This window comes from Pocillopora verrucosa, chromosome 4, assembly GCF_036669915.1.
Source record: "Pocillopora verrucosa isolate sample1 chromosome 4, ASM3666991v2, whole genome shotgun sequence".
Taxonomy (NCBI): domain Eukaryota; kingdom Metazoa; phylum Cnidaria; class Anthozoa; order Scleractinia; family Pocilloporidae; genus Pocillopora; species Pocillopora verrucosa.
Window position 1 is genome coordinate 15010460 of NC_089315.1, and position 27886 is coordinate 15038345.

Below are 27886 nucleotides of genomic sequence, written 5' to 3' on the forward strand. Positions count from 1 at the left end.
AAAATCTATACTGAAAATTTATAATGCTTGGTGCCTTTTGATCTGGCTTTGTAAATGGTGTTCGTTAAGAAAAAGCTTTAAAGGTTTCCACACTCAGTTAGATTGTAAGCTTACGTACTGTAATAAAAATTAAACACAGCTAACACTCGTGTAGTATATATAGTTTCGTGTTCAAGAACAAAACAGAACAAAAAAGGAATTTTCAAAAAATATAACAAAACTGTCATAACTGTTAAAATTCATACTAATCATGACGGTGTCAGAGCGACTGCGATCATGCTCAGGTCCAACACGGCACGCTCATCATGGCGATTTCCGGTCATCGCAGTGTAGCAAGCATCAGAAACTACCTAGGCCACCCTTAGAGTAAAAAAATAAGAGCCTTCTCTGATATCCTTTCCGATGCGTTGGGTGAAAGGCCACATCAGTCACTGCAACCGAGTTTTACAGCGCTGTCATCCAGAGCGATCTTCATGTTCCGGTGAATTTGGCTGTCGTTCATTCATAAAACACTCGCCCTGAACAGGTTGTTTTCTACTTTTCATGCGAAAAAAGCATGTTTTTATGAGCCACAATTCGGCTGGAGTTCGCTACATATTTCACTTCAGATTCTGTGTTAAAGACTAAAAAACTTCAGGCAAAAGTGTTAAATTCGACCTGCCGAACAATTTAAGAGAGGATGTCAGCATCCACAAATAATGTGGCAAGTCGTCCAAAATTCGTTTTCTCCCCTACTTTTGTATTTTGTAGCCCAATATGTCCTAATAATTGTGGTGTAGTTTTTTTTTGGAAAATATATTTTAGTTTTCGAGAAATAATTTTTTTCGTTCGACCGCTCAAATATGCAAATTTTCACCGTGAATATTACCCGAGTTGTGTGACCTCATGTAACGAATTTACTTGACCTCCGATATTTCTGTCAACATAATACTTTGTTTTTTTTTTACTAAACTTAATCCCCTGTCATTATTGAAGCTGGCAAATAAATTTTTATTTTTTGCTGAATATTTTTGTCCGACATACTTTTTCTATGTCGAAAAGTAGCATCGAAACAAAGACAGTTTTAACAATGACCGATATGACAGAATCTACTGAGCTTCTAGCTTTTAAAAGACAAAAGGATGGTTATAAAGTTACTGTAAAAATTTCCTTGTGTATTTGTGTCGTTCTAACGTGAGATGAACTCAAAGTCCGGCAAAATTTACTTGCTAGCGACTATGAAATATACATCTTGTGCCTATTTGTGGCCACCGTTTACTGGCATAAATCACTACAATTTGTCAAAAAAATATAGCATAATACTCCTACCTCATTTATTTACGATTTTATGAGCTGTTTCGATGATCAAGTTATGCTCTACCACAGTTTAGCCAGATTTAATTTGCAGTTTATAAACTTCTCCCCATCATTATATCAGTTGCGTGACAAGCGTGACACATAAATTCAAAGATGGATCAACCTTCGAATTACCAAGAGATGGGGTTTTTTCCCCTCTTTGCATATCTATAAAAACCTACCAAGAATTACTGCATTCAGAAAACTGCATGTCCAGATCCATCAATGATTCCTTTGCCGGCGGAAGTCAAAGAATGTTCACAAAAGTCAATTCGATTGACAAGCTACAAATTGATTTAGCTAATTGATCTGTTGTATAAGCGTTTCATCTTACATACTAACAAGGAGATTTGCTGACAAAACTTTTTTCTCTTCACCGAAACATGATCACATCAAAATTTGTCCTTGCTAAATTTCAAGTGTGCTGCACGTATCAGCACCCCCCGAGGAACCCTTATACATAAGAGGGCGAGGGTGCGCGCCGTGAATTTCGAAAATGACCCCTATAAAATTATAAAAGGTACCTGAGTCTTATCCGTGTGGGAGTGGCAACAACTGATGTGTACCCCCTAAAAAGTACCAATTTAAACACAAAAAATTGAAAAATCCTAAAAATAAAAACTCCTTTATCGATATGCTCCAGAGGCTCAAGTCAGATCATTAGAATCGCCCTAGTAATGCGTATTTCAGGTATTGTATTGAGCGAAAAACATCGTAAAAGGTACCAGCTAGGTCTCTGGTACTCCACTAAAGTTTGAGACATCGTAAAAGGCACCAGATCACTGATTTCTACCCCTGAAAGGTACGACAAGCATCCTCACGCATATCCGATCGCCTGGTGACTCGTTTCGAATAATTTTACCCTGCTATTATGTGGCGACCGGGATGAACTCGTTCTTGAACAAAACTCATTCCGATATTATGTAAAAGGCCCCTAAGAGTTTTTATTCCCAGAGCATCACGCTTTGCTCTCCCGCCAGTACACTATAAACTTCAATTAATTTGTAGAGTATAATTTTCGGTGGTCTCGAGAAAGCTATTTTACCCGATTTATTACTTTTATTATTTATTATTTTTACCCGAGCTTGTCAGTAGTAGCCGATGATTTCCAGCGTCCATGGTTCGGCCGGACATGTTTGCTTGCTTATTTGACCGTAAGAACTCTGGGTACAGAATAGTTTAGTCACATGTGGCTCACAGATAAAGATATACAAAAATAGATAAAAATTTTTTCAGTATGTTTGAGCTATTTACTAGGTTGTCAATGTGCCAATAAGCCTAACAGTAACGTTTGAATTATATACGGTAACTTTGTCGCTTAAAAAGTAAATTATGAGAAAGATTTTCCTTGCAGCGTTGAGTCCGTTGAGAGAAGTTCAATGCTTTTTACTTTCGTAATATGAAAAATTTGTCAACACTGAAACGTCAAATGACTCGTGAAATAACGAACGGGAATTTCAGGAATTGTATACACCCTACGTTTTATGGGGAATTCTGAGGTAAATGGATGTAAATGACATTCCCGATTTTGCTTCCTCAGTATGCGAAAAGTTCGATAGATTCCTCCACAAAATACCTAAAAATATTAAAACAGTTTCGCGGGTATTACCCAAAAGGAATGCTACTGGTACGTTTTATTATATTTCAAATTCTATTTTCAAAAGGAATTCTCACCTTTGTTGGTGTGTGGAGGCAATGCCGCGTTTCATTGCTTAGATGGTAAACGGTTTGCCGAAAAATCGGATCGGTACATTACCACCATTGTGTTCATTGCGTAAGTTTTTACAACATTGCCTTTGAAAGATAGTCTCTACGAGGCCCACACCGAATTGATAAAAGCAAAACTTCAGTAAAAAATAAAAGAAACTGCCCATCATTTTTCGAAAACCTCTTGTGATTTCGGTCCTTTGAGTGCAAGGCCTTCTTTACAAAGCATGTGGAACTACTAGGAAGAAGAGCATATCCTCGAACTCGCCTCTTTTTCCATCGAAATAACCCACGAAGTACCGGTTTTTAACACAACAGTTTTCAAGGTTTTCCTCAAGGAAGTCAATCTCCGACAAGCTCTCCAGCATATTACACCTTTCTCGAGACCACCGAAAATTATACTTTACAAATTCAGGTGTTGTTTGTTTATCACGCCCCCGAATCCCCGCGAGTCCCGCGTCCCACGTCCCCGTGTCCCACGTCCCCGAGTCCCACGTCTCCGAGTCCCACGTCTCCGAGTCCCACGTCTCCGAGTCCCACGTCTCTCCGAGTCCCACGTCTCCGAGTCCCACGTCTCCGAGTCCCACGTCTCCGAGTCCCACGTCTCCGAGTCCCACGTCTCCGAGTCCCACGTCTCCGAGTCCCACGTCCCCGAGTCCCACGTCCCCGTGTCCCACGTCCCCGAGTCCCATGTCCCCGAGTCTTACGTCCCCGAGTCCCAGTCCCACGTCCCAGTCCCACGTCCCAGTCCCACTTCCCCGTCCTACTTTTATTCACAGCCTGTAAAATCTGGGCTCCTGGCAAAAAGTAATACCCAAGCGTAATCTGACACGCTTGGGTATTACTTTTTGCGTAATCTAATAACCGAAACAGCTTACTGGTCCTATAAAATCATGAATAAACAAGGTAAGAGTGTTAGTTTTTTTGACAAATTGTGGTGATTTATGCCAATAAACGGTGGCGAGAAGTAGGCACACCATGTACATTTCGTAGTAGCTAGCAAGTAAAATTTGTCGGACTTTGAGTTCGTCTCACGATAGAACAACACAAATACACAAGGAAATTTTTACAGTAACCTTATAACCATCCTTTTGTCTTTTAAAAGCAAGAAGTTCAGTAGATTCTGTCATATCGGTCATTGTTAAAACTGTCTTTGTTTCGATGCTACTTTTCGACATAGACGGACAAAAATATTCAGCAAAAAATAAAAATTATTTGCCAGCTTCAATAATGACAGGGGATTAAGTTTAGATGATAAAACAAAGGATTATGTTGACAGAAATACCGGAGGTCAAGTTAATTCGTTACATGAGGTCACACAACTCGGGTAAAATTCATGATGAGAATTTGCATATTTGAGCAGTCGAACGAAAAAAATCATTTCTCGAAAACTAAAATATATTTTCACCAAAAAAATACATCACAATTATTAGGACATATTGGGCTACAAAATATGAAAGTAGGAGAGAAAACGAATTTTGGGGACTTGCCGCCGTTTGTCTGATGCATGTTGACATTGGCCCTTAAGTTTGAAAACTATCGCAGAATGTGAACTTTAATGGTTTGACATTTTTGACAGCTTTAGTCTTGTGCAGCCATTCAGACTATTTGAATCATTCTAACATGGATTAGGATTGGCTTATTGTAGCGTACTTTATGAGAGTATAGAACATGCTAGAGCGTAAGAAGCGGCTAGAGCATGAAAGAAGTGCTCTAGCTGCTTCCTGCGTGCCTTATAACAGAACAGAGCACAGTCGCGGCTTCCCTATTTGTTAAATATTCGTCGGATCTTAAGAGGGCCTGCTTACTGAGGAATTCGTATCATGTCCCTTTACTCTCCGTTTCACAGATTCAGGTTTTGCTTTGCAATTAATATTTGAAATATCTGCACTTAATAGATGACCGTGATAAGGCGCCTATCTTATATTAGATAAAAACATTACCCTTGAGACAAAGTGGGTTTTGTGGTAGGTGGGTAAGCTCGTCTCCTCTTCCTGAAGGAACTAAATATTAGTACAGTAAATCAAGAACCTGACATGCCCCTAAATGCCTGTAAGAGGCCAGCGTTGGACCCCCTTCATGAAAATGGCCATGCCCCTTAACATATCTCACATTTCAATGTCTTTTGTTCTACTTTAAAACCAAATCTTATTTTTTGTTCCCATAGCTCATTAACCTGGTGAAAAGAGTTGGCTGTCAATTCACTTTTGCCGTCTTCACAAAGTGGGACGAATGCTTAAGAAAAGCGCAGGAAAAAGGAGAACAAGCCGTAAAATATGCGAAACAAATGGCGAATGATTACGAACAGGAGTTCTGCGAAGCGGTTCAAGAGAAAGGCGACGTTTACTTCGTGAACGTCGAAGACTTTGAAAATCCTGATGTAAGTACTGAGTCCATGTATCTTACAACTCGGTTCGCTTAAGTGTATGCATATTTCCTTAAATTATCAATTTAAGGAAATATGCACATGGAGAGGCAAGATATACAGGTCTGTTCTGAAGTAATCAAAACTAGAAGGTTTCCCTATTCACACAGCAAGTTGGAAAGAAATAGTAAAAGCGCGTATTTGCGCCAGTGTGGTAACGTAAGAGGTTACAATTACAGCTAAAGCGCCTCGACGACCCAGACACACCACCTCTGTCGGTCACAATGACTAATTAAACGATGGTTTAAGTTAGCTGTTTTACTTCTATACAATGAAATTCTAAAAGAAAGGCGAGTTTCTAACTCCCCCTTATTTTCAGGATAAATTTCGTCAGTTCGAGGACAAACTGGCCAAGAGTGTAGCAAAGTTAAAGGTAGAGTCACTTACTCAGCAAGCGAAATCTGTCGCTTTGGATTCCAGGAAGGTCTGCACAAAGCTAAAAAATATGGTCGACGCCACACAGAGAGAAAAATTAAATAGTCTGGCAAAAAAGTTGGATTTCGTGCATAAAGACAAGGAGACTACCCGTAAAGCTTTTGATGACACCGAGAGTAGTGATAAAGACCTAGAAATTTTAAACAACAAGGCAGTCCAACGGTTTCTTAAGGAATTTGAAAACGACTTATTACAGGGCAAATCAGAAGAAAAGGAGGGCAAATCAGAAGAAAAGGAGGGCAAATCAGAAGAAAAGGAGGGCAAATCAGAAGAAAAGGAGGGCAAATCAGAAGAAAAGGAGGGCAAATCAGAAGAAAAGGAGGGCAAATCAGAAGAAAAGGAGGGCAAATCAGAAGAAAAGGAGGGCAAATCAGAAGAAAAGGAGGGCAAATCAGAAGAAAAGGAAGGCAAATCAGAAGAAAAGGAGGGCAAATCAGAAGAAAAGGAGGGCAAATCAGAAGAAAAGGAGGGCAAATCAGAAGAAAAGGAGGGCAAATCAGAAGAAAAGGAGGGCAAATCAGAAGAAAAGGAGGGCAAATCAGAAGAAAAGGAGGGCAAATCAGAAGAAAAGGAGGGCAAATCAGAAGAAAAGGAGGGCAAATCAGAAGAAAAGGAGGGCAAATCAGAAGAAAAGGAGGGCAAATCAGAAGAAAAGGAGGGCAAATCAGAAGAAAAGGAGGGCAAATCAGAAGAAAAGGAGGGCAAATCAGAAGAAAAGGAGGGCAAATCAGAAGAAAAGGAGGGCAAATCAGAAGAAAAGGAGGGCAAATCAGAAGAAAAGGAGGGCAAATCAGAAGAAAAGGAGGGCAAATCAGAAGAAAAGGAGGGCAAATCAGAAGAAAAGGAGGGCAAATCAGAAGAAAAGGAGGGCAAATCAGAAGAAAAGGAGGGCAAATCAGAAGAAAAGGAGGGCAAATCAGAAGAAGAGGCTGTCAAAGACTTTCTCAACAAAATCAATGAGGAAACCAAACGCAGTATGGCACACAAAAGAGATGCAATTGCTTTAGCCTTTCAAGAGTTGAAGAAAAACATACAGTCCTACAAGATTCAGTCTCCTAATATGCCCTCGTCTCAAGCACCTCCGCAGCTTACAAACCAAAGATTACCTGAAGACCAATACAAATGGTATCGCGATGTTAATTACTACCTCACAAATAACTACATCTGTGCAACCCTTGCTGGTTTCGTAATTGTCGGAACTCCCTGCCTTTTAGCCGGTGCCGGTTTAGGTACGTGAGTCGAAATCAAACTTTTCAAGTTAGAGTCCAGTCCTTTTTAGTCACCTAAAACCCCATATTCACTTCACCATGGGCCGTCCCGGGCGTGACCTTTTTCAGTACATTGCTACTGCAATTTTTGCTATGTATCCACGAAATTCGTCCATATTGCTGGGTGTAGACTTGTTTTAACGTATCTTTCTAATTGTACCCTGCGTGTTCCAAATATGAGCTGTATTTCAGGGTATTGATTTACCGAAAGTCAGTGCATCTTTACAATTTCGCCTCGGATATCTCCAGCTTAGGCAGCGTCCCCGGGTGTAGACTTGTGACAGTATATCTCTGCAATTTTACTTTGCATTGCGAAATTTGAGTTAAAGGGAACTCCAGTATTTACAATTTACAATAAATGGTGTGAACCAGGGGGTAACTTGATAGTGTAATCTGATCGTCCGGGTGAAAACGAACCGAACATAAATTTACCGACGGATCGAGACCGACCAATCCCGATCGACCCACGACACTTGAGTCTTACTGCCGATAACATCACGGCAAAACTGATCAATCAGTTTATGCGAACTGCGCTAACAACATTCGACAGTCAACAACTATTCGCTTGACTGTGATGATACTTCCGCTCAGGTTGTCGGTCGCCACCACCCACAACGTTCTTCTCAGGATTACACTCACCCAGAAGAAAGGACTACACTATCTCTTATTTACAATGTATTACGCCGAAGCTTACCCACAATGAGGCTATCAAAAAATTGCATCAACCATACCTTTGAATCATTCGCTATAAAGACTTGCGTTTCTGCAGTCACGAAATCAGTGAATTAACACTAAAATTTTACCAATCAGGTATGTACATTTAACTTTGATGAACGAAGGCTGATTCATGGAAATAGACTGAGCCCACAGGATGAAAAGCTGGTTACGTAATGTAACTTAACTGATCTAATTCATACGTCTTGTTAGGACCGTAACTGATGCGGCACCTTTAACTAGGTAGTAGAAATTATAAGGACTCTTTTCTTTATTTTTTTAATTTTCACGGGTCAAACTGGACATACCGACATCTCCATTTAACACATTGCCCTCATTTTGTCATGAGTTGTTACATGTGATTGAGACTTTATCGCTATGGTTTTCTAGGGGCCGTCTTCGCTGGAGAGACAATCATTCAAGGAATGATTGCAGGTGGAGCAGTGGGAGGTCCCGTGGGAGGGACCTTTGGAGCTGTCGGTGGAGGTTTTGGTGAATTAACTCGTGGCTTTCATTTGGGAGACCAATTGAAGAGAAAATTCCCAATCAGCCAATACAAAGTAAATTGTTGGATACGTTTCCTTAAAGATCAATTAAAAAAGCACCACCAAAGATGCAAGAGGCTTTTAAGGGAAGAAAAGGACGCCGCACTGACAGACATTAAAAGGAAATTAGAAAATTCCGAACATGAGATATCAGCCGAAACTGTAGCACTTTGTGACCAGTCACACATCATGAACAAGCAACTTGCACAACTGGAAATCGTTTGTGACCGAATGCAGACAACAATAGAAGGGTTTGACAAGCTGCTGGCTCAGTAAGTATTTGCTCTTCCCATGACTTTTACAACTAGACGCATATTTGCGTTCACCCAGGTTTCCTGTTGGAAAAAAAACTTTGTTTTTTGTGCTTGCATGACTATGCTTAGTTTATTATTGCAATAATTTGCTACATGAGCCTCATTCTTGCAAGAACACATCGGTTTGTTACAAGATAACAATGTTAAATATCGACGGGTACGATATTTTACCTTTCTTATACTTCTCTTTGTCCGCCATTACACCATGCCATGTGTTCATGAGTAAAAACGTCGCGCATGCGGCAGAGTCAAAGGTTGCGCATGCGTGATGAGGACTTGACTGCGATTTGCGACCGAACGAAAAAAAAAAACGAAGCCGGAATTTCAACTCGGGCGTTTCCTTTGTAGTGCCCGAATAAAACGAAACGTGGAAGCTATGATTAGGTTTAGCGGATGTGGGGGTTTTACATCTGCGAACCCAAACAGTTTGATAACAAATATTCAAGTGCAAATTTTTTTTTAGTTCTACATCAAGGGAAAAGTCAAGAAAAATCACTTAGAAATATGCTCCCTAGAGTAAAGCATCAACAATGGGCGATAACACAACATGGAATTTTGGGAACAAGACAACGCATTGCTCCCAAAAGCCGTGCATGTTACTTTTCGGAACAGAATCTATTGGTTTCCAAAAAGCAAATTTTTCTGATTTCCAGCTAAGCCATTTGATCGCATTGTATTAGATTTTTACCTTCAACGCAACTTTTATATAAACGTTATTTACACTGACACTCAGGCCGATAAGAGAATGTACTGTACGTAACCAAGCTAAATAAACAAAGGAATGAACAAAAAACATGCTTCAGATGCACAGGTCTGCGATGATCCCTGCATGCAGCCTTGACTGTGTTACACAAGTATTCAGATCAATCTCAGTTGGATATTTAACATCTATTTTTCAATTCTAGTTTGCTAAAGGCTGAAGAGGAAATGGCTAGTGAAAGCGCTCCGCAGAATTATAATTCTCAAGCAGGTATATTTTAAGATGGTAATCCTCCTATTCCTAAGGATCTTTCTACTTAGTCTAACTTACCAAAATATCATAATGTGGGTTTGAATTGATCTATCTAAAGTCGTTTACCAACCAGAAAAATATTTTAGCATGTAAACGTCCATACAGTTTAACTCACGCTTGTCGGGGGTACTGAAAATAGGGTCTGGCGCATTTATTTTTGTAATTGAAAAATATACTCAGTTAAAAATATTATTTCTTTTGTTTTTCACAGATTTACACAGTACATCCACTCCACTCGCCTGAAAATTTCACCGCACTGAAAGGCGAGAATGAACTGCATTTGTACATTGCACTTGGAACGATCTTGGTCTCATCGATGATTATTGTTAGCAGATAGCAACCCTAGGCAATAATGAAGTACTTTACCATAAGCAGCTGTTCTGTATCGGAATGTATAAACTTTTCCTGTAACATATCAGTATTACCGCGCTTACCTCTTAGGTGTTTATGCCGCCATCCTTTAGTAAATAGTTCAGTGATCACTATCACTATGGTTCTTCGCACAAGGGGAGGGGGGAGGGGGTGGGGTGGATTGCGGGGAAGTGGAATTAAGAGTCTGTCCACGAGAGGACCGGGCAGGCATGACACATGCCATCCCACCGATTTCTTTTAAACTTTCACAGTTAATGAAAGTCAATAAGTTATTCAAGAATCCAAAATTAAGTGGGCTTCCGATCAATCCCTGGGGAATTAGAACCCTCACATCAAATCCCTGAGGTAGAAGGCTAGAATTAGCTCGAAAAATGCACTTCCAACCGATCTCTCTCGCATTAAGAGAATGCAATGAATTTTAAACTTATGACGTCCAATGGTTGTTTCAACCGTAAGGAAATAATTCCTTAAAGTTGGGGTAATTTGATGCAACTTCTGCCAATTTAGAGCAGTTAATCATTAACTGTGTCACGCAACTTTTCCAAAAAAGAAAAGTAGGGTCTTTTAATAACAAATATCTCCTATAGGCAACAATGTATGCCGACAAACATACCATCGCTGGAAAGACCTATCTTAACACTACGTTTGTAGGCCAAAAGTTTTTGGCCTCTGTAAAAGATTAGTGATCACGTCCCTCTGAGATATGTGACCTCTGACCTTAATTTGTGCAATTTTTGGTCACAAACTGATGTTTATTTACTCAATATTGATTTGAGAATGGGATCGCCGACGCTAGTTTTTGGGGTACTAATGTCTGAAAACAACAGATATAAAGCTGCCGAGCCAAAGAGTCACTTATCATAGCAATTCTGTGACGCTGACACAATCTATTGAAAAAAACGATTCATAAATGTATGTATATATATTATATATGTTATTTGCCGGCTAAGGGGCGATCCGTATGGTGCAAAAACTGTGACCCGGTCACAGTTTTGCACCATACGGACCGCCCCTTAGCCGGTGTTACGGGAAAATTCATTGATTTTCCCGTGTGTGTTATTCGGAACATATTTATTCGTAAACTTTCACATTTAACCATTTCAAGTCCTTTCATTTTAATAAATCAAAAAATGCATAAAAACCACAGTAGCTTTTGAATAGATTTTTGTTGTTACTCGCTTTCATCATATGCACCTGCTTGTCGGCACTTTTGTCATCTAGTACATGGTTTTTTTAGCTAAATATAAGTGTTAATGGTCTTTCTGGAAACATTGGTTTTCATGGTAGATAGCAGCTGAGTTTATACTCGTAAATCTAATTTCTTTTCATGCGATGGTTTCCAAACCAATCTGGCATAGATAAGCAGAAACTTTTAATTGCTTTTCCGTTTTTATTTCCTGAGCTGCACTACTGCAATTAAGATAGGTATTGTTTTCTATACCAGAGCTGTAAACTCGCACCTAAGTTTCCTACTTTAATGACATAGAGTTTATTGCATCCGTCTTTTTAAATTTGAGATTCTTTCCGTCGTAGAAACAGATGGAATATTTAAGTAGTTCTCGTTTAACTTCTAAGAGACTTTTTTCCGCTCCTTTGTGTCCTTATTCAAATATTGCGATTTGTGTAACAATAGCACTTCACACCAGTTACTTCTTAAGCAAGTACCTTGTACAGCTTTGATGATTACAAACTAGAGTATGCTAGAGGTCATGTCGCTTGTTGGCCTGACCTAGAATAAAAGTACTGTGGAACCAAAGATTGTCTTATCCTTGACGTCCGTATAAGCTCGCTCGAAGTAGATCTCCGTGTACCAGGAAATCGTGACGAGTTTCCGTTCTCGCTGCCAAGTGGTCTCTACCGAGTTATTTCCCCCAGTTGTTATTGTTCCGTCCGCGAAGATACAGTTTTCCAGTTTGGGCGCGAAAACCTATCGTCACACCGGTAAATAACATATTTATCTTTTTTTTTAACTTAACGAAATTCTTTCCGAGAGAACCCGAATCGTGATTTAGGGCTGTAAATACTGCAAGATCTTCCATAAACTGAGCAATTTTTGAGCGAGTAAATGCCGTAGTTAAAATAGAGATGATGCAAATCAAAGAGAGATGCTTTACTTAAACACTTTCAGATGTGTAATGATAAGGGTGATTTAAAAGGCTTCTTAACAAACTATGACTCGTTATTTTTACAAGTATCTGACACAAACTGACACCTATCAATTAGAGAGCGCGTAAGAAAAAAAAATGCCCCTGTACACTTTTGAAAAACAACCAAACCAGTTTGGCAAGAACTGTCACGGCAATGTTTTCTTCAAAAACAGTCAATGATCTTACGAAAAGTAATATTCACTCTCATCGAAGATTAATTCATGTACGAAGATTTATCTCTGTTCATTAAATAAACGGCGAGGAAAGTAATTGTAAGTAAATTAAAATTTTTATTTTGAAGTTGTGAGAGTTTGTTCGTTTGTTTCCTGTAATGGCGTCTGTAGATCTGGTCTCTCCTCCATAAAAACTAAATTCGAATGATACACTCCAAGGAGGCACAAGGGGATTTAATAGGGCCTTTCCTAATCGAATTCCTTCAGTTTCTGTTGTGCAATTTACGATTAAAATGTTTAAATTGAACGGACTTGGAAAGACTCACGGAGAGCGTGTACTTGTTAGAGAACTGAAATTAAAACTTCGCTCCCCTTTCACTACGAACAAATTGTTTGAGAAAATTCAGATATTAATGAATGAAAGTTCCATCGATTAGTTCAACTGTAACCAAATAACTCACGTTTTAACTTTATAGGTACTTTTTGTGAACGATTAAAATTAATTGCAGAGGCCGCTTGTCAACCAACGTAATGACGCTATTGCTTATACAAATTAATTCTGAAACCACTATTTTTCTGTCAACCAAAGTGATTTGAGAGAGAGAAAAGAGAGGATTAATAAGTTATTTTTCGGCTCGAGATACTGACGGGCGTCTTTGGTTAAAAATACTGCCCAGCCGGAAAAACGAGATATATTTATGAAAAATGGCAATGAAAGTAGGGATGTACTCGGCGACTCAAGAAAGCGTTACCGTTGCCCGTGGGCAGAGATAGGAAAATACTGGCGGGTTAAAGAACCAATCAGATTGTAGGATTCGTTACCGTGCCCTCTAAAGAAAAATAAATGTATATATCAAACATTAAAGATTACCAAATTGAGTAATAGACATCGCTAGTTGACGGCGACGTTTGCCAAATGTAATTTATAAAAATTAAACACTTTATATACCTATTTTAATTTTACTCAATGCGCCATATATTTTTTTTCCTGTGGGAATTTTTAGAGAGGACTTCATCCAGTTTTAGGTACATTGCAGGACAGTTGTTCCTGTTACATTTAATCTTAAGCAAAAACAAAAAAGGCAAAAAAGATCCATCAAGATTGTGATTTCTGTAGAATAAGGCAGTGAAAGGTTTCTGACAGTATTGTTTTAAAAATAAAGGGTATTAATCGATCTATTTTTCATTATCAGTTTCTTTTCACAGCATAAACGCCTTTTTTCACTCACGTTGAAGCCAATAATTTCATGGGTTACTCCGGCATGAAAACGATTATCTGTAGTCACATTTACAATTCCTTTTTGTACCGGTACTAAGTTTCTAGTTCTCTTCGCTATTTGAAATCTTGTCCGGTAGACTTTTTCTCTTCTTCAGAGCTCAACCCCCTGGACTGTTGGTTGGTGCAGCAGTCGATTCTATTCTCCATCGCATCTGCATTGTTGACGTATTGATCGTATCTTCATCCTCAAGGAAGCACTTACAACTCCATTCAGGAGATCGGCCTTATTAAGGGCTGATAGCCTGCTGAAATATCTAGCAATTTGAACAACTGAAAGTTATTCCTCCTTGGTGAACAATTTGCCTCCATTTTCTCATCTTAGACGCTTCATTTCAGGTGAAACACCAGCATAACTAAGTGCTCATATTTATGAGCCAATTGGGCCATGAAATTCCCTTTAGTTGGTTACCGGCAGACACGAAGGTTGCTGTTGAGTAGCACGGGGAGGGGGGAGGGATGAAAGGGTGCTACGGAACCATTCAAGATTCTCTCTAAAATATGAAGAAGTGCAGCATGGCTGACATCAAAGCTCTAAACAACTTTTCTATTGAATCTGTTGGGATGAGAGCTGGGAAAGTGTAAAATGTGGGAAAGAGCTTCTCTTTTTACTGGGACAGCCTCAAAAATACAGTTCTCCAGAAGTACCAACAGAAAAAAATATATGAACTTATTGAGTGAGTGAGGGGGCCTTACGGAAGTTATTTGGGTCGAGTTCATGACGTAAGGACCGAATAAAGCGACGTCCGTGCGCCATGACCGAGTACCAAATATCTTCCCGTCTGGCTCAAACAAACTCAGTCAATAAGAATTTTATTATATGACCACTAAGTGCTGAAAATTTCGAAAATTTTGTTTCAACCTGGATAGAACGATTCTACATTACAAATTTATCCCTAGTTTTCCCGAGCAAGAGCTATAGACACTTTAATCTACAAAAAACGCGATTTTTTAAAAAATTATTTTCATTTTCCCTTTAAGTTTTCGCAGCAAAGCTATGTGAGTACAGGGCCGGGACGGCTTTTTCCGGACCTGCTCACGTCTCAGCTTTTACGAAGAATTTCTATGAGATTGCGCGTGCAGGGCCGTACGGTCATATGATAAAAGTACTTCAGCCACCTAACCAGCCATCTTAGGATGTTGCAAGGTTTCATGTGGCAGCATCCCGGCCCAGCCCCAAGCTTTTAAACCTTTTCTGTCTAGTGTTTAAAACTTTAGGTATTTTGCATTGTGAGATCCGAAAGGTCCATCTCGATCAAAGAGAGAGGGAATGACCAAATGGAAAATTTGAACCATGTAGAGAAATTAAATGAAGAAAACCAGACAGCACTACAAATTCCGTACTACCTGAGAGTTTGTAATAAAAAACTGAAACCATCCAAGTTACGGCTCACAGAAAAGTTCACGTTATCATCAATGTAAATACAAAAAAGATCTCGAGGCTTGCAAAAGCAAAACTTTGCGACCAGGGGAAGCACTTTTGAAATCAAGAACAGTTTGTTCACGGCACCAAAAGGATTGAAACGTTGGAAAGACTAAACTACATCCATCTACATCACAGATTAGATTACTCGTCGGTGGACGTCGTTGCAAACATCGACCTCCACCGACATGACCACCATTACGGCGAACGAGCGTACCCTACATGAAACTATTGAAATAACTCTGTCTGAATATTGTTACAAAAATAAAACTTGCCATCGAAGACGCAGGCAGCTGAATTGATATTTTCTTACATTGGTTTAAACGTACATTGTTAACTCGACCATTCTAAAAAAAAGAAAAAAGAACAACTGTTGATCTAAGCGTTGCAAATGGTTTCATACTAGCGCTTCATATTTTGACTATGATCTCCACTGACCTTTCAGAATGTTGTAAAACAATGTGTCGTGCCCAGTTTGTATCTGTTGGGCAGGGAAGCCGTTAAGACTTATTAATTGTATTTCCTTTCACCCTGACGTCCTGTGAATATTAACTTTCTGGTTGTCATAACAACAGTTGGAAGGTGACCTTGTAAAAGATATGCTTTAGTTTTCCTTTCAATCGAGAAATTTGTAAATTTCTGTCAAAATAATCTAACTGTTCATAACTTGGATGCTTTGCTTTTGCCTGCTTTCCCTGCCGGTTTTTTAAGCAAATGGGGCGCACGGCAAGCTTTGGCACCGGAAACTGCACTACTTTTATCTGGCACCCTGGGTCGAGGTATCGACCCTAATACTTAATAATACATACTTAATACTTAAAAATGCACGAGTTCAAGATCATCGAGTTTTGAGGATTTTTGTTTATTATGAAACAATTTTAAAAAGAAATAACGTTTAAAGCCTTTCTTATCATTTATTTACTCATTTACAAACGATATTTAGGATAGATAGGATAGACGTTTAGGATAGGATAGACGTTTATTAAGAATACCTTAATAGCAGCTGGAAGCTGAATTACAAAGGTGTACAAATTATATAATAGAACTATACAATAAAATCAAACCTAAAAGGGAACTAATTTACATATGGGCCCATATACAATTGTAATAGATGTCAATTAAAATGTCTTGCGCTTGCTGGAATGAAAGTCTCTCTGAACCGATTTGTTTTAAAGGAAACTCTAAATGGTCTGCGTCGTCGTAACTCCATAAGTTGATCTCGGTTGTCGAAAGGCAGTAAGTGGTACAAACAATCCAAGGGATTGGAGACGATGTTGTTAAAGAATTTTAAGCAAAGGTCTTCCCTCCGATCCCTTAGGGTTTTCAGCTCTGCCATCTGAAGCACTTCTCTATAATGATTATCATAACCGTATATAATTTTCAAGGCTCTCTTTTGGACACGCTCTAAACTTAAGCTCAAATAATCGGGGAGACTATAATGGTAGACCTGACATCCATAAAGTAAGACGGATTGAATGCAAGCAACATAAAAATTCACTAATTCTGGTGATGGTACCTTAGCTCGCTTTAACTGAGTTAAAAAGTAAAGGCGCTTAGCGGCCTTTTTAATCATCTCAGTAACGTGAGTGTTCCACTTGAGGTTGTCTTGAAAATACACACCCAGTAATTTCACGACACTAACGGCGCTAACCTTAGAGCCATTAATTTCTATGAGATCGTAGGAAGGAGGGGAGCGCACGAAGGAAACTCTTAGCTCATTACATTTTTTCGGATGAAGTTGAAACGAGTTAAGTGTTGACCAGGTAGCTACTTCGTTTATCATAGACTGAGCATTGCTAGGACCACCCTTGCTTATGATTTCATACACTGTCGTGTCATCTACATATTTTATACAATCACTGGCTGATGGTACTTTCAAATCATTTATCATAACCAAGAATAGCCACGGTCCCAATTTTGTTCCCTGCGGTACTCCTGCTCGGACCGATCCCCACTCTGAGAGACAATCATGTGCAAGTTTGACCCTTTGTTTCCTATCTTTAAGAAAGGCTATTATCCAATTAATGATGTAAGGGTTGATATTGTAGGTCGAGAGTTTCGATAGCAAGAGGCTGTGATCTATCAGATCGAAGGCTTTTCTATAGTCCAACGCAAAGATCCGCACGGTGTTCCCCGTTCCGTCTGTTGCTTGCGCCCAATTGTGCATCAGGTTTATCAATGCATGCGCAGTGGAGGATCCTGGAATACACCCAAATTGATCGGGTTCCAGGCGTTTCAGAAGTGCTGGTTTCACATGTTCATGGACGACGTAGTGCTCGGCAATTTTGGACAACGTTGGTGTCAGTGAAATAGGTCTCAAATCTTTCGCCGCATCCTCAACTATCTTTGTTTTGGGAAGAGGGGTGATGTTTGCACATTTCCAAATGTCCGGTAAAGTCCCTTGACTAATCGAGGAATTGATGATACAACGAAGAGGTTGAGCGAGCTCAGGAGCGAAGTCACGCAAGACCCAGTTTGGGATATTATCTGGGCCCCCAGCTTTGGAGGAGCTGACCGTACTAAGGCATTTGAAGGTAGCTTCCAGTGAAATAATGGGAGTTTTAAAACCCTCAGTGCTCACAGTTTCGATATTATCTAAAAGTGGGTCAAACGAAGCTTGAGGTTCTAGCAGAGCTGTGTTGATTTCATTAGCCAAGATCTTAAGGTTGATTGAGGTAGCTGGTTTACTTGCTAGGAGCTGATTTGCGACACTTGTAGATGTTTTGTTCATTCCACATAACCGCCTACATTCGGACCACCACATTTTAGGATTGTTTTCGGTCAAAACGCTGACTTTAGTGTTGTAATAAGAGCGTTTGCAGAGCTTCCGTTCCCTGTTTACTTTGTTCCGGTAGTAGTGGAACAATGGTTTGTTGTCTTGGTAATATGCTCTTTGACGGTGTGCTATAAGTGCCTTGAGTTTGGGTGAAATCCATGGTGCGTCGTTTCGGTGGAACTTAACTCGCTTTTTGGGAAAAAAAAAATTTACAAAAATACATTCTGTTAAAAAGACGAACTCAAATAAAAGCAACAATTTTACATCATTAAATATGTGTTTCTTACTTTCTTACAGTTTAAGTAAAAGACTTCACGCTAATCCGCCAGGGTCTGACTTCTTTATCGATGTACAACACGAGGTAGAGGATTTAACTAGTGTTATCTAAACAGTTGAACTATTTTTCCTGTTAAAAAAAGACATGTTCCCGGCCTCCAAAATTCCAAAATGTCAGTTAAAAAAAAAACCCTAAATATATATATATATATAACTAACTGCAGGCAGTACTGTTTCGGCCTTCTGGGCCTCATCAGTGCAGTGCTGATGCTAGGATGGAGGTAAGGCCATATAGCCACCCCAAGTGATCTCACACATGTGGAATCATCTAAGCCATGCTAGAGTGCTCAAACTAGAAAAACTAGTGAGCATGCATAATGCTAGCAGCAATGACTCATCCTAGTAGAGTGCTCAATTTGGACATGAAAGCAAAGCTTTGTATGCCAAAGAGCTATATCTAACTGCAGACAGTACTTTTTCGGCCTTCTGGGCCTCATCAGTGCAGTACTGATGCTAGGATGGAGGTAAGGCCATATAGCCACCCCAGGTGATCTCACAGATGTGGAATCATCTAAGCCATGCTAGAGTGCTCAAACTAGAAAAAATAGTGAGCATGCATAATGCTAGCAGCAATGACTCATCCTAGTAGAGTGCTCAATTTGGACATGAAAGCAAAGCTTTGTATGCCAAAGAGCTATATATATATATATATATATATATATATAGCTGTTGAGTCTAGGGAAGTCCTGCTTGACCCTTCTCTATTTCTAGATCTCTGTCCTTAACATCTAATTTCTCCTTCTTGGGGTTCTCGATCCCCTTAGGCATAGGAGCGCACTCCGCAAAATTGCAAAGGACACATTCGCCCTGACCCATGAAATTGTTGTGGCGTAGCTCTCTTGCTTTTTTGCGGATAATAGCTCGGCTAATCTTGAGTGATATCTCAGGCATTCGTCAGCCATCCCTCCTGTCGTTGTAAATACCAACGGGGTGAATGTGCCTTGCTCTATTTCTGTGACGCGAGAGTTGTATTTTCGCTTCTCTTCATTTTCATGAATCCTGTAGATTTGCTTGGGGATAAGATCTTTATACGAGTCCGCATTGGGATGACACACCCTTATATAAAAAAAAGCGGCCCTCTTTCCCTCCCAGAAACCCCTACAGTGGACATCAAGGCGTGCATCAGGGGCTTGGTTAGCCCCTCTGTCAAGCTCTTCGCCTGTGATAGGTTGCAATGCCGGTTCAACTTGCACATCGTAACAGACCATGTCGAGCAGCTCGGCATGTAGATCGCGAATTTCATTGTGGCGCTGAATAACTAGGCCTCCACGCTGGCAGATCATCGCATGATCTACTGTAGACATGCTACCACAAACGCACACTGACGGCTGATCGGGTATCGGCCAATCATATCGGAGCCTCACGGCATCACGAAATTCCCGCTTGTTGAGATCAAAATCCATGTCTTTGAGAGGAATAACTGTAAGCCAGTTGGACGCGCCTTTTTCACAGGCCAGGTCCACGGCTCTCTGTGTCTTGTCTGGCAACCTGGCCTTCACCTCCTCAAGCTCTTCTTTTAGCCCATCATCCTTTTCTTTCCGAGTGGCGTATACCAGTCGTTTTACCTCGGCTTCATCTGGGGTCTCATGGGATTGCGCCTCTATCTTGCTTACAAGTGGAACACTTACTCTAATAGAGGCTGAGTACTCCGCATCCACACTATCAGATGGATTTATGAGCCCATGACCACCCATACGCACCGGCAGTGCTACTAGATCGCGTTCTGCCTCAGAACAGTTACGTCCTATGAGCGATGGTATAAGCACATCCGAGATTGCACGCTCTAAGGGCTGCAGTAGGGTCTCGATATCCGGCAATGTTCTCATGAAATACGTCCACCGATGTCTAAGCCCAAATGTGAATGCTGCATAACTAGCTTGCCGCTGAGATCTTGCAAACTCCGCCAACCTCGTCACTTCTCCAACCCAATCTTTTACCTTGCCACCCACATAATGTTCAAGATAGGACCGTGAGCCCAGCGCAGCGCCCAGGTGTTTGCGCCCCTCGGTGGTGATGTTAATACCAGTCCCTGCGAACATTTCCTTTGCGCGACCTTCCTTTTCCGGCTTAACAACAAGCCAACACTTCTTGGGATTGGGATAATATCCAAGGGGCGAACCAGCCTGCCTCAACTCGTCCCACCATTGATTGACCTCTGTTTAGTGAATTGAAGGCGTTTGAGGAGTCAACTAGTAAGGCGGCATTAGTTTCATCGGCTTCAAAGATATTGCGCATGGCATGTATTGCGGCTTCCCCTCCACTCTTCTGACCAGCGCACACTTGCATGGCCCCGCTTGCGTTGATCACATCTTGTTTTGCAACTCTAGTGACGCATTTGCCTATTATTCTTCTAATCACCTCGCCCACGCCGATTGGGCGAACCTCGCCATCGCCTTTGTCAAGCGGAATAAGGCGACTGGCTAAGATAGGCTCAATGGTCAGCGGATCAACAAATTCTGTGCACAGCCTTCTTGTGAGTGTAGCAATGGACTCACATAGGTTGATACTTGATCTCTTAAAAGACTTGCTTGCCAAGATCCTCTTAAAACCATTGGCGTCCACACCCGAAGGGCCGCCAGACCCTTTAGTTCTGAATGCCGCTTCTCTCACAAACTCTCCATTGATTTCTTGGTACACTGAGTCAGGCATGTCTTCCACGGGCCCGAACAACAGTGACCCTAGTTTAGCCCTCTGCGCATCAGGGTGTTTTTCTCTTAGTTGCCTCACAACATCATCGCTCAGCGGTAATACTCCTCCACTATCATCCTCACTGAGATATCGTAGGGCTGAGTTAATCTGGCTCTCCATGACCAGCTTTGCAAAAATGCGCGCTTTATTTGGTGGATCATTCTTGTTCGACTTTAATAAGCGCCGTTGGATCATTCTCCCTTCGCGTAATAGAGACTCGATCTCGCCATTTCTCCACAGCGTTAACCGTTTCTCAAGAAATTTTTGATGTCCCTTTGCTTTTGACCGCTGACCAGGCTTTTGTAGGGCAGTAACGAGGAGAACAATAGCGGCTTTTAGCGCAAGGTGTTGCATGGGTGATCTATTGTTCCAGTCGTCAATAAGCTTCGTTAACTGGTCAATAAAGTCACGACCAGTTTTACCATACGGGATCAAGAAGGTGTTTTTTCTCCATGTTGTTACTTCATTATACGCATCATCGATCGTAGCAGTGGTGATTGTTATCATTCCCCCGTCGGAATTTCGGCCCCAGTTGACCGATCCTGGCAAGTTGACAGTCGCATAAGTAGGTAGACACCCCCAGGGACATTGGTCTTACAACTTACATCACTAAGATTAGACCTGTTTTAGAATATGCCTCGCCTGTCTGGGAAGGGCTGCCCAATCACCTCGAAGAAGATCTACAGAGAGTGCAGAATAGATGTCTAAATGTCACTGGTCTCCCTAGGGATACTGTTGAGTCACTTGTAACTAGGCGTCAGAATTTGACGAGGAAAGAATTTAAACGTATCCTAGAATCTGAGGCACATCCTTGTAAACGTTTTTTAGAAAAGTCAGTGGATCATGGCCATAACCTAAGATCTTGTAAGACTAACCCAGCGCACCTCAGAATACCTGTATCACGCACTGTTAGGCACAAACAATCATTTGTTCCTAGAGGTGCTAAACTTAATTTGATTTGATATGTATATATAATATGTAGCGTTTTCAACTTTTATTGTAATATTACCGTAATTCTTATCGCCAAAGGTAATAAATAAAGGTTATTATTATAAGTACCTTCCCCCCCCGCCCCTCCTGGATGGGATTTGAATCCATCGCAAGTAACTTCAAGAATTCACCTACTCCTGACAGGTACTCAGTACCCATTCATGCCTCTGAGTGGAGAGAGAGTTTTGAGAGTGAAACTTCCTAGCGAGATAACCAGGTCAGACTGCGAATGAAGATCTCTCTACTTGAAGTGCAGCGGGCTAACTCATAGGCGACTGCGCGCGCGTCTCCCAATTTTGAAATAAAGAAAAGTCTTACATAATGCGTTCATTACATACTGCCAAATATAAGATGTCAGATTAAATGTCTACGTTTGAGAATAAACACGAATGTTGTGATTATGGTACCTAACGTATCACATGGCTGGTTCTTGTCCTTGCAAATGTTATATCTGTAAATAAAAAAATAATAACGTTCGCATGGGAAAGAATTTAAAAATAAAAAAAGCGACGAGAAAACTTTAAGCGTCAACTTTGTTAAATCAAGTTTAAATAATCAAATTCTTTCGCAATCCTTCATCTAAAGTAATTTTAAATTAATCATAATGATTTTCATCGTTATCCAGTGGATTATTATTCCGTTCCGCCCATCTGCCGAAGCTTTTTAGAGAGTTACTTGCATGGTGGTTAATAACCAGCCCAGTCTGAAGAAAAAAACTTAAAGTGGTTGTTACTGAAAACTATGAACCCATACCTCGTTGCATATTTGAAGGAGAGAAGTGACTGAAATCGTGACCGATGGACCACGCTTGATTGTTACCATACGTTTCGCAATATTGCATTGTTATGCAAGGCTGCATCAGCATTTCAAGCTTCAATAACACAGCGCTGACAGAATATTACCCATAAAGATTGCCTTTCCTCATAATTTTGAGGATAAGCGCGTTCCAATTTATTGCATTCTTTATGGCCTCTGTAGTTTCTGGTTGGTTGACTATTCTCGTAAATACTGCCGTTGAATTTGGAATACATTTTCTTTTCTACACAATGTCAAAAACAATACCAAAAAAATATTTCTTTACCTGTGGAGTTGTGAGAATCTGCATTCTACTGACAACAAAATTGAAAGCATTTTCGCCAATGCTTCCATCTCGAAGAAGGTTTGAGGCCTAAAGAAATAAATTGATTAAAGTATTGGTGTAACTGGACTAAGCTAAGTCGCCATTCGTTTTAAATTGACACTCTTGGCTTCGTATGTAAATTAGCCATTTCGGATAATGTGTTGTTTTGTGAGGTATTTTTTTCTCAAACGCACGCAGAAATCTTTGCATCCAAATTCATTACCATATAGAAAACAATGACTTTCGTACGGCACAAAATATGCTCAGATAGTTCTCTGCGGAGACTTGACAACTGCTGGAAATTTCAGCGAATATTTTTTAGAAATCTCGTCTTGTTTAGTTAAACAGAAGCGACTGAGCGTCTTGAAACGCAAAAAGAGAGGGAAGACAGGCTCGACACGGCTCAGTTAGATATTGTAGCAGGCTTAGTATTTTGCGCCATCAAGAAAGTGTGTCGATAGAAATAAGGGGCAGCGTCGTCAGCAAGCAAGAGCACCCCCTCATCGTTGCTTGATTTGAGTGGCCAATAGGCTGAAGTCATTCTAATAACATATTACCTCGCCAAGTGCAATCCTGATAAAATGATTTATGGAAAAAATCACGAAACTGAATATTTCGCAAGACCAATTTCATGTCAAGCGAGTGACATTTTCGGTATCGAAACATGAGCGTCCTTCCCCACCCGCCCACCTCTTCCGTCAAGTCGAAAAGATTCAAGAATCAGTTCCGAGAAAACGTTGTTAAAAAATTTCAAACTGTTCGCTTAAACTGTCCGCCAATTGTAAACCATCCTGAGGACACTGTGACTTCTTTTCAAGTAGATAAACCAGAACTAGTCCTGGGGTATCCCCATCTGTTTGACTGATTAAATCACTTACTATGTTACAAGCAGACAGTGCGTATTGTTTGGCGGCGTCCTCTCCGTGAAAGTTCGTCATCTTTGGATCAACCACCACCAGGGTCTCAATGTATTTCTCTTCCCCAGGTCCTGCTGGTCCACGTCGCGCAGACTGCTGCGTTTCATTCAATGCTCGTACTAAGCGAATACGCGGGTCATCTACACAACGGGAGAGAGTCCTTATCAAAACTCTTTAGAACGCATCCGTATAAAATACAAATTAACAACTTAATCTTCCAGAGAAAAGTATCTCAGGGACTGACCATTATTATTTGCCTTGAGAACGGGGGTCGGATGGTTTTGTACCTGTCACAATAAAATGTGTGATCCTCCCATGGGTATCTGTAGTATTCTAATGTCCCGCACATTGGCAGTCAAATCTTCATAGTCCCCTCCCATGTGTTCTCCAAAAAATCGCCCGACTCCTCCCCCCCCCCCTCCCGGGCGGTAAGTAGTAATAGGTCCCTTACCTGCGGTTCCGCAAGTGTGTATTTCTCTTTTTTCTCTAATAACATGCAAGTTCTGTTTTGGATTTGAGTTAAGAGATCTTCTACAGATGATGTGAGGTTTACTTCTGCCGCTTGTTGTTACTTTGTTGTGCAAGTGAACCGGAAGCGGTTCCATGAAGTAAGCTTCGTCCTCAGTGTGAATAAGTCCGTTCTGGAAAAAAAAATGGCCTCATTAACTATATGTAACCACAAAGAAAGAAGTTATTTACGTACCACAAGTGTGGGATAAAAAAGAGCTGAGTTCCCCTAGGATTAGAACCTCAGACCTTCTGAGCTGTAGGGCACTCGTTGGTGTGCTAAGCCTTTAACCCTTTAACTCCCAAGTGTGACCAAGGCATAATTTCTCCCTACATTATCAATACAATATCAAGCAGTCAAGTAATGAGAACAAAGAATAATATCAACTAGGAGATTATTAGTTGATCCAATACCAAATTCTCCGAACTAACATCACAAGAATTATATTGCGCACATTAAGGAGAATTACCAATGAGACTTGGGAGTTAAAGGGTTAACAAGGCGCAGAGCCCGCTGGCAGGATCTGTAATGTCGTTGTTACTTTCCCTGTGTATACATGATGAATCCGTGCTTGATGAATGATTTATCTTTGAAATTATTGATAGATGTTTTAACGATAGAGCGACACTGGTGTAACAGTCAGCAACTTACTGGTGGACCACAGAGGTAATTTCTGATTTTGTGCTAATTAACAGAACTACATTTATTTTGCTATTTCGCACGCTGTTTGTACATTCAAGCTTTCATGCTAACGAAAAACAAAGAGTTGCCATCAACACAGCCATACTTTCATTGAAAGCCGGCTGTAACGTTTTCTTTGACGAACAACGAGTAACGTCCTAAGAAAGAATTATTAAGGAAAAAACTTACATCTATCTCTGAAACAAATTGTGAAGTTATCGATTGGTTTATGAACAATTCTTTGGATCGATCGAATAGCTAAGGTATGGATTAATTGAGTGGTTATTCATAAAAAATCTCGGGAGCATCATATTATTAAATTGATACATTAATGATGGTATGAAGTACTTACCAGTCCGTTACAATTACTAATTGCTACTGTTGATCTCGACTTGGCTTTTAATCTTCCAACATAGTGGCAATTTTCCATAGCATGTCTTTTCATAACTCTACCGTTCTTTCCTATAACCTCAACCTTGAAACTAGGCGTTAGTAGCCTTCTGTTTCGCTTTAAGTGAAGGTGAAGATTATTCCCAAAAGCTGACAGTTTGTAATGTACTTCTTCGCTGTCAACTTCATCCTCTTTATCCGAAGAGCGACGCAAACGTATTCTTGGATGTGATAACTCGTGAGAAACGAAAGCGCCCACTTCGTCTACTTGAACAGGATGCACAACGTTGTATTCAGGGACTGAAAGATATTTAACAAGAAAATCTGTCGATGAAACGTCTAAGGGAAATTTAGGAGCGTACCAGTATGACCGGAAGGGGTCATATGCACCTCTGCAACTCGAATGAGTCTGGCAGGTCACATGGGTATTAGATGCACGGAGTAAAACTTCAAAGGTTTTAACGATCAGGATGAATATGAAACCTTTGTCCGACTTTTGATTCGTTGATTCCTTGTTAGAATGCCTCTTTGGCCTAAAACGCAAATCAAGAACCCACGTTGATGGGAATCTATCTTCTTTCCTACCTTCGGGTTTGTTCCAAAACTTTTGTTCACAAAGAGGTTTTCAGTAACATTAAAATAAGAAAAAAAGTAGTACCGTCACTATGCGAATCTACTCCAAATAGGCGGGATAAGTCCCTTGTAGTCATGTGTCTGTGGATACCATTGCGATGGGGCTGGATAAAGAGATAAAAAAAAAAAATCAGCATCTTGATCTTGGAGCTTTATGTAATCTTTTGCTTTTAATCGCATTCGTTGGCGTGTGAAAAGCTAAAATTTTTGGGGCTGCTCACTAAAACGATGTTGTTTAGGAAATCAGCGTTGAAGATGCATCTTCTATTTAGCCAAACGTTGTAACTAAACTTGAGCTCTTGAAGACACTGCCAAGAAGGCTTATAAATAACACTAAAAAACATAATTTACTTCAAACAACCCACTAAGAAAGATATTTCTATGTACTTTTTGAGTGCAGAGCCTTTCCCTGATTTCTTTTGCACTGTCTATCCTTTAACTATTGGTGAAAGAGCAAGATATATTTTTACGCATGATTTGATCTCTATGTTACTTAAAATCTTAATGAAATTTCTTACGAATTTGAACTCTTATACATGAATCTGCGAAATTCAGGAAAGACTGGAAGGGGCTGTTTCATATATTTTTCAATAAAAATGAAAGCTTTAAAACGATGCCCACCATCACATCCAGTACCTAATATTGTCAGTGATAGTGGTGCATGGGCTGAACAGTATGATACTGTTTTCGTTTTAAATCGCTAGATCGTAGAGCACATATATTTCCAATACCAGAGTTTTTTCTTCAAAAGAAACGAGAGACCGATATCCATAGAAGGGTTCTAGGGTTTCGCCAATCAAAATTCAGCTTGTATGGCAAGCTACAAGGCATAGGAATCAATTTATTAGTTTATTGCTTTATCTATCACCTTATTATTATCTCACACTTTTCAATATTGTCTAAGTTTTTTTATATTTGTTTAGCCATTGAGAGCTTCGTGTTTCGCGGCGTTACTAAGTTTGTTTCAACTCTTGCAGTGCCTACGGTGATTCATTTTCCATAGAACTAATCACAAAAAAACTGTTCTTGTCCTAAAATCAAATGAGAAAAGAAGAGGCTGCTGTTGTCATCTTGGTGATAATTATGTTTTGCTTTTAATATTGTAATCATCTTTTCCGATCATTTTCCCGCCTCTTCTATTTAACATGGCTGGCGTGATAAAAGCCTTTGTGAGAAAGGACTTCTTAGGCAATATTTTTCAGCATTTTTAAGAAACGATAAACTTGTCAAACGTTGGTGCAGTTGGTCGAGAATAGTGTAGGTAGACCTTAAAGCACTACCATGCAGTAATCAAAATAAGTTTCTGATCATCCAAATAAGTCTGCACTTAAAACGATGGTGCTATTCGCTTACCGGCAATGGTTTGTTATCATTAAATGAAGCATTAGATAAAATGAATTTCAGCGATAACCATTTCTCAATAAACGAGAGAAATGACCCGAATGGCCCGAACAGTATGTCTCACCAACCGAGACGCACCAAAAACCAGGTAAAGCTAATACCAAAAGTGCATCAAGGTGTGTAGAGTCAAAGATAAGTTGCCTATATACAGGGCTCTACCGGGGGGCATTGAAGCGTACATGTCTGTGCTCGTCTGTCGTATAATTAGTAGTTTATCATCTAGTACCGGCACGGGTGAAGCTAATGCATTCTTCTTTACTTTCCAAATTAGTGATTAATTTCAACGCCAAAACAAACATG

At 40.2% G+C, this 27886-nt stretch overlaps 2 protein-coding genes and 1 pseudogene across 6 annotated transcripts in view; 1 reads left to right on the plus strand and 2 right to left on the minus strand.

The window, feature by feature from the left end:
- The window catches only part of LOC131790229 (transmembrane GTPase fzo-like), a 104127-nt gene that overhangs the window by 14544 nt on the left and 61697 nt on the right, over positions 1-27886 (plus strand). The gene's annotated exons all lie outside the window — the stretch shown is intronic.
- Positions 18961-21300, minus strand: LOC136280497 (uncharacterized; annotated as a pseudogene).
- LOC136280496 (A disintegrin and metalloproteinase with thrombospondin motifs 6-like) lies at positions 21365-26289 on the minus strand. Its single transcript, XM_066165797.1, has 7 exons — positions 26211-26289; positions 25515-25852; positions 24425-24614; positions 23935-24113; positions 23018-23104; positions 22344-22387; positions 21365-21626 (listed from the first exon to the last, which is right to left on the minus strand). Exons 1-6 carry the CDS (start codon positions 26260-26262, stop codon positions 22382-22384), a joined length of 852 nt encoding a protein of 283 aa, XP_066021894.1. The 5' UTR covers positions 26263-26289; the 3' UTR covers positions 21365-21626; positions 22344-22381.